Raw genomic sequence first — 7,644 nt, forward strand, 5'->3', positions numbered from 1 at the left:
TAGTTTTTCAAATTTTAAATTTTCAAACACCTTATCTTTATATTTTGAATTTTTTTATATTGTATAATCAGTAAAATTGTTTTTTTTTAAATATTCTTTCCTACTTTATGTATATTCATAAATACTTTTGAAATGTATTAATTACTTACTAGTTTATATAAATTAATTTCTTAATAGTTTTTTTTCTGAATGTCTTAATAGTTGATCGAGTATGGTAAATTGTTACACTGGAATTTCTTATCCAGAGGACGAAACATGGAAACTAGTTACCATCTTTGCAAGGATTTCATACTTCATAGCAGCTTCTATACGTAACACTTGTTGAAGAAAAAAATAAAGAGGCGTCAATTTTGGACAATAAAATCTTTCATCTTCATTTTCTTGTTTCTGTATTGCATGGATACAAAACTAGGCAGTTCAATACATCCAATCTTACGAGGACTTTTCCTCGCAATATTTGAAGAAAATAGAAAGTAAAAGAAAAAAATGGAACAGTTAGAAGTGGAAAATGAAAAAGAAAAGCGGTAAAAAAAAAAAAAACATGATGGAGATCTGCCTTCCCTCTGAGTATGATAATCTCAAGACTTCCTCTTTGGTTAAAAAAAAGGGAAAAATTGATCTCCCTTTGTTTATATTATATGGTCACTTTCATCACTTTCTCTGGTTAACAAATTCAAATATCTTTGGAAGAGTTATTTTTCCATATTTAGCAAGTTGCTTCCATGCCTTGATTAGTGTGCCTCCACTTTTTATTTGGGATATAGTGTTATGGGCAATCCATTCTGTGGAATGGCAAAAGGGCCATATTGAATCCCATTTTTTGCACCCATCAAAGACCACCTGCATAAAATAATAGCAATTACAATTAGAATCATTCAAAACATTCTAATTTTGAATTATGCCTCCCATGAGACTGAAAGAGGTTGCAATTACAGTGTCTTTGGTAATAATCCATTTTGCCAACCTGTATTTTGTGGTTAGGTGATGTAAAAACACCAAAATCTCCAAGTTGGCTAATTCATTGCCAGGACATGCACGTGTCCCATTGCCAAATGGCATAAAAGTATTGGGTTTTGGAGCAACCTACTAGCATAATAATTTAACAGAATCTGTTAGAAGTCTGAGCTTAGAAACACGTAGGAATGATATGAATAGCAAAGTAAATAAAAAATTAAAAAAAAAATAAGGATTGCATATGTTCTGCACAATAAATACCTCAAATCTTGAAGGATCAAACTTCTCTGGCTCTTTGAAGTTGTCTGGACTGTGGTGGATGTTTCTAAAAAGGGGTAATACTTTCCATCTTTTTGGTATGAGATACCCTGAAGAAGAAAAAAAGTAGTCCCCAACACAACACAAATTAAAATCAGAAAAAAAATAAGAGGAATTCTTTGACATATTATTAATAATGAAAAGGGGTATCTATTCAGATTTGGTTATTGACCTTGAAATTCAACATCCTCTACAGCTTCTCTGAAAGTAAAAGACAAAATTGATGCTATTCTTAGAGTCTCTTGTATCACCCTGGATGTCACTGGCATATTTTTTGTGTCTGACCAATTCAGACCCATTTTTTCTCCACTTTCTTCCTTGCCTCTTAATAAGGACTCTTGCTCTTCCTGCAAAGTCACAAGGAACAACTTTTTAAGGTACCAAACCAAGCCACATGCCAGATTTTATAACTTAGTTCCATTTATTTGTCATAAAAGTTTTAAACTAAACTCTAAAGTAAAACTCTTATAACAACAAAAGGAAGTTTTTTACCCTATCATTAAGTGTCTGTTGCAGTGACAGACAAGAACACAAACAATGGTTTGGATACTGAGTAGGGAGGAATGCAAGTTTGGCACAATATGTTAAAACAATAGTATTGCATAGATAGGATATATTGATTGGGAATATACCAGATTGCTCATTATTCTTTTTTTTTCTTAACCATGGTATTAGGACGAAGTTGTCTCGCCGAAAGCAAGAAGTGACTAATCTTCCTCGGGGTTTTTAAGCGCACACAAGGTGAATATTTTCTTTCCAACATGATTTATTCCATACCCAAAGGGCCAACCCGGATTCTCTTGTTAGCAATAGTAGGGGAGGCTCATTTCTTACTATAAATTAAATTAAATAAGCACTAAATAGGAAAATTAATTGAAGATAATGCAAGGCAAAAAAAGTCATCAGGCATATAATGCTTACAGTTACAGCTTCTAGGACACTCGGATTTTCACCAAGGTACTTAACAATCCAAGTAAGTACAGTGGCAGTGGTGTCACGAGCAGCGAAAATAGCACCAATGATGTTATCTGCTATTTGCTCATCAGTGAGTCCTGCTTTTTCACTCATGAACGAGCCCAACAAGTCGTTGTTGTTGTGATCTTGCTTCATGTTCCTCCTTGTTGAGATGATTTGAGCCAAGATCTGTGCAAGCTCTTTCCTTGCCTTCATGGCCTTGTGGAACAGTGTTCCTGGAAGGTTTATAGGCATTGAATTGTACCCTCTCTCGAGGGTGCAGTAGCATCTCTTCAGAGCTTCTCCATAGAGGTTTTCATCCTTTCCAAAAATTGAAAGCAGGGCCACATTGAAGGTAAACTGCATAAGATAGCAACAAACAAAGAGAAGAAGTTTAATAAAAAAAACCCATTATTTCATTTTGGTAAATAAATGACAGAAATTAATCAACAAGGGCTTCTTTATTTTTCATTTTTTTTTAGTTGATGAAGAGAGAAACAGGGGATTTTGCTATGTTTTGTGGTCTTGTTTGAGGGCTTACGGTTTTCATTTCAAGGAAAGTTGTGATCATTTTTCCTTCCCATGATTTGAGGCAACTTAGGGCAATGGATTCAATGTTAGAGACTTTGTCTTTGATGGCCTCAGGCATGAAGGTGCGAAGAACAAGCTTTCTAAGGTTAGCATGGTATGCTCCTTGGTGAAAGAAAATTGCTTGCTTTCCCAACATCCTCTCTTTGCTTGCAGGAAATGTTGGTTTGAAGAGTTGAGCTTTGTTCAGCACAAACTTTGCTGCTTCTGGGTCAGAAATCATCACACAAGGATAACCCAAAATGTGTGACTTAAACATGGAGCCATACCTATTGAAAAAACACAAAAAAAAAGAGGGAACAAATTAACCCCAAGTACCAAATAGTGCATAATAGTATGTTAAGACAAGTGGCCATTTTCATGAACAAGTTTGATGAAAGTGACAAAAGAATTGTTTTGAACCTCTTGATTTTTGTGGCAAAAAAAACATTTGGGTCTTGAGAATACATTTGGAAGGTTTCTCCTATGTAAGGCAAACCCATGGTCCCAGGAGGAAGTGGCAATTGTCTCCCTTTGGAAGAGAAGAAGAAAGGTTTGATGAGTGATTTGAACAGAAGAATGGATAGGAAAGAAGCAAACAAGCACAACATAATAGTGCTGAGTTCCATGTCTAATTATAATAATGGTTTAGTGTGAGTACGTTCTTCAGGCTTGTATAGTTGTAATTGTAGGTGAATGGTGAAAGAAGAAGAAATTAAGATAAGTTATAAGGAGGTATGTGTTGTGTGAGAAAAAAAATGTTGAACATTTGAGGTATTTATAGGCTCTTGAGAGTGAAAAGATGTGAAGCAAGAAAGGAGGGAAGAGAGGGAGGTTTTCAATTGCAGCTCAAATATTTCCACACACAGAATCTCTCTCTCCCACTAGCTCTTTTATGTTTATGATGTTTTTTGGACTAATTGTGTTGTACTTGTACTTGTATTGTAGTATCCCTCAAGAGGGAGAGAGAAAGGAAGAAAAAAAGTCAGCACGTGTCCCAAGAGTGTATGTTTATACGGACAGATACATATGAAGAAATTGAATTTGGTCACTCGTACAATGGGATATGATTGGGAAGGGCATCCCCGAATCTGATAGTAGGGAAGAAGAACAGTTGCACTGGAAAAAAAATGAGTATATATATAATATTTCTTCAAAGAATTTAAAACAGTTATATATTTAAGATTCAAAATTTGATATTTTTTATTAAAATAAAATAACTTCGTATCAATTGATTATGATTATATGATCAATTTTTTTATTTATAATTTTATTTCAAATAATTAATTACACTACTCCGTGTTATGATTCTTTCTTGCCAGTAAACTTTCTGCGGGACTAGAACCAACACATTTCACGTCGTAAAATCAGCAAGATACAGTTTGAGATATTGTTAATTAACCTGAATTTTATTTAATAAATTTTGTTTTTGGTGTAAAGCTAACATGTATAATTTTTTTCTAAGGAGACAGAGACTGCCCAAGTTAGTAAATTTATTGTTAACAAATTTTTTTTTTCAACACGTTATTAAAAGTTAAATTTCTATCAACATAATTAAAAGAATTATTTGTTTACTATGTCACAATTTATTAGTAATTAATAAATATTGTTACGAACAAGTTTGTATATTAGAATTTTCTTGAAATGGGAATTGTATGTGGTTTGAACATTTTTGCAATGTATTGAGTAGGTCGAGCATTCACAATTCACATTAATTAAGCTGCACCCACCTTTCATGATTCATTCATTTATTCCTATTGTAAGCAATACTAGCATTGAAATTCTCATGGCCCCAAACTGTACATTTTATCTTCAGCGGATAGTGTTTTAGACATTTCAACAATTTATTATTGTTATTGTTACTATAATATATCATTTTTTGCTGATGATGAAGAATGGCTAAATGAATAAAGATGAAAGCATTTCGGTGAGATATTACTTTGTGTATGAAGTAGATTTGTTTGGGTTAGGAAAACCATGAGGTTTAAGATAGATAAGAAACTTAGGGGTTTTTTTTTAATTACTCATTTGGTCTTTATAGTTTTAGGATTCATATTTTTTGATTCTTATGATTTGAAAGTGATTTTTTAATCTTTATAGTGTACATCCTAATTCTCTCTTATGGTCCCTATAGTTTAAAAGTAGTATTTTTAATCCTTATAATTTGCATTTTAATTCTCTTTTAGTTCTTATAGTTTGAAAGTGATTTTTTAGTTCCTATCATTTGTATTCTAATTATCTTTTAATCCTTATTATAAAAAATAATGAGCTACAAATTAATTATAAATTATAAACTATTTTTTTTATTACAAATCATTTTGCGATAAATTAATTATAAATTACTTGTTAATATTTTGTGTAGTTAACTGTAATGGATAATGTTACAGTGATCTTGATGATAAAGACTAAGAGAGAATTAAAATATAAAATATATGGATTAAAAATACCACTTTTAAACTATAAGAACTAAAAAGGAATTAAAACACAAATGATAAAGACTAAAAAACCACCTTCAAAATGACGGAGACTAAAAGGAAATTAAAATGTAAACGATAGAAACCAAATGATAGGAGACTAAAAAAATCACCTTAAAATTATAAGAACCAAAAGGTATAAATGATGAAACTATAGAAACCAAATGAGTAATTAAACATTTCTTATATCTCTACTTGTCCTCAAGTCTTCTTACCGTCATGCTCCAACAACTGAAAATGAGGTGATGATTTGTAAAGTAGGATAGATGTTTCCAATACTTGAAGGATTATGAGATCTTATTTGTCCTTCATGGATTGAGTGGTCTCCTATAATATTGTATAATTATTGGTCTATTGACATGTTTATGTTTAAGGGTAATGAATATCAAGGAACCTTTAATGATTCATGTTAGGATAATATTGATGACAATGATACTGATTTCTTTGTGTACCAAAAGGGTATTGGAATTCTTGGGTGGGATTGAAATGTTACAGGTAAGGTGTGACACCAATTTATGGTTAGTTAATAATTAAATTATAAAAAATGTTGCAAAATAAAAGTATAATAAGTTAAAAAAAGTTATAATCTTGCGATAAAGATAGTTGCATATGTACTTCAAATAATTCAAACTCAAGTAACTATTCTAATTGTCAATAAAATATATTGGTTTACATTTGGTCTTACAAGTCCATAAAACATAATCAACCTTAAGAAATAAAATTACTAATTTAGTTTAAAAAAAAGGCATAAAATAATAAAAATCAATCTCTTATATCACAACCCATTAGAGTTTTACGGTCCCAAAATAAAACTAAAAATAAAAGATAATAAACAAAGGCCTAAGTCTCTCCTCCAACATCATCATCATGATCTTGTATAGTCTCACCTAATGGGGAGTGAGATACATCTCACAATACTTTTAAAGCTTAGAGAAGGTATAAAGAGATAAAATACATTATAAATAATTGTATCACACAAACACACAACATCCACTTCAAATGTCTCATACACAAAGACACACATACAACATGATGCACATTTAACTTATAGACTGGTATGCAAGTGGTACCATTTCGAGAACACATTGTGAATGTAGTCCGGGAGTCCATGTAGTCGATGAATTGCCACACAATGGGAAACCTGACTCTCTCTCACCGAGATGTCACCGCTAGCAACACATTAGGGTGTTCTGGCCTTGCAAGGATACCCCAACTCATATGATCAACATGAGCTTAAAGGAGATTCCAAATTATTGACCCCCAAGGTCAAATTCATGTCAACTCATTCATGACCTCATCGGTTAGGTTTATAAACGGCATTCGCTTCAAAATACATATGAACAACATGATGCATGATTCACTGACAATATGCACATGGTTTATTTTTGAAATCCCTTGGAGATTCCTATCCCTAGGAGACTAGGTTCTCCTAACACTTTTCACAATACATAAGCATACCATGGCACATTGCATTCACACATATTCATAAGCATTCACACTTCAGTCATGCTTACATAGTATATCATACATTCATAGCAATGTACAATGGCACAATGTACACATATGCATCAAATAAAACCATCACATCTTCAAATTCCAACAAAATAATAATTCTAGAAATCATGCTATAGAAACACTATAACATCATAAACATTAAGCAGTAATAATGTAATTAACAATATTTTATATATATATATATAAACTCAATATAACACATACGTATATACAAACTATTATTATTATAAAAATAAATAACATGAAATATTAAATAAAAAGCTAACATATTTTTATTTTAAAAAAGATATGTTACAATCCCCTTCTTAAAATAAATTTGGCCCTCAAAATTTACCTAAAACGAACAAATCAAAGATATGGTTCCTTCACATGGCTTTATAGTTCCCATGTAGCACTATCTTCATTAGCTCCTCCCCAAACAACCTTAACCAAAGAAATCTCCTTCCCCTTTAGATGTTCACCATTTTCCCCTAAATCCTCATTGTTAATGCCTCGTAAGTTAAGTTCTAGGGATGGCAAAATGGGTTGGCTCGACCCATTTTAGCACAGCCTGCCAAAAATAGGGTGGGGCGGGCAGCTAAGCTTTGGTGGGGTGAATATCCTAGCCCACCCGTTTTTAAAATAAAAATAAACCACAAGTTCTTGAAAAGGGAAAATGACATTGAAAAATGAAAATTGATAAGGACACAACTGCAAAGTCACAGAAGGGAGTCCATTAGTACACCATAAGTCCAGTATTATTGCACGGTGGAGATGGGCTGACAGCACGGTGGTGAGACAGAGGATCGAGACAGCGACTTTGAGAGAGAGCATCAGGCCGTCATTCGTACGTAAAAACATAAGGCCACCAATCACCAGAGTA

The 7,644-nt window shown here is 32.6% G+C and overlaps 1 protein-coding gene across 2 annotated transcripts; it reads right to left on the reverse strand.

Annotated features, from left to right (window-relative positions):
• Positions 1 to 354: 354 nt before the first annotated feature.
• Positions 355 to 3,732, reverse strand: LOC100779810 (abscisic acid 8'-hydroxylase CYP707A2). Of its 2 annotated transcripts, none has more exons than XM_003547688.5 (7): positions 3,217 to 3,731; positions 2,768 to 3,083; positions 2,194 to 2,586; positions 1,445 to 1,619; positions 1,216 to 1,322; positions 965 to 1,083; positions 355 to 840 (listed from the first exon to the last, which is right to left on the reverse strand). In XM_003547688.5, the coding sequence occupies exons 1-7, from the start codon at positions 3,420 to 3,422 to the stop codon at positions 750 to 752; spliced, it is 1,407 nt and encodes a 468-aa protein (XP_003547736.1). In that variant the 5' UTR covers positions 3,423 to 3,731; the 3' UTR covers positions 355 to 749. The 2 variants fall into 2 exon arrangements, 1 of the variants encoding a protein (XP_003547736.1); XR_001385318.3 differs by having other exon boundaries at positions 820 to 840; positions 965 to 1,086; positions 3,217 to 3,732.
• Positions 3,733 to 7,644: the final 3,912 nt, after the last annotated feature.

This window comes from Glycine max, chromosome 16 (assembly GCF_000004515.6).
Source record: "Glycine max cultivar Williams 82 chromosome 16, Glycine_max_v4.0, whole genome shotgun sequence".
NCBI lineage: Eukaryota > Viridiplantae > Streptophyta > Magnoliopsida > Fabales > Fabaceae > Glycine > Glycine max.

What these genes read in the sequence shown, in the direction of transcription:
- LOC100779810 (XM_003547688.5), bottom strand. Translation starts at nt 3,422, where the DNA reads ATGGAACTCAGCACTATTATGTTGTGCTTGTTTGCTTCTTTCCTATCC. An exon ending in TTTGCCACAAAAATCAAGAG is followed by an intron (nt 3,084 to 3,216) that starts GTTCAAAACAAT and finishes TTTTTTCAATAG; the next exon opens with GTATGGCTCCATGTTTAAGT. An exon ending in AGAGGATGTTGAATTTCAAG is followed by an intron (nt 1,323 to 1,444) that starts GTCAATAACCAA and finishes TTTCTTCTTCAG; the next exon opens with GGTATCTCATACCAAAAAGA.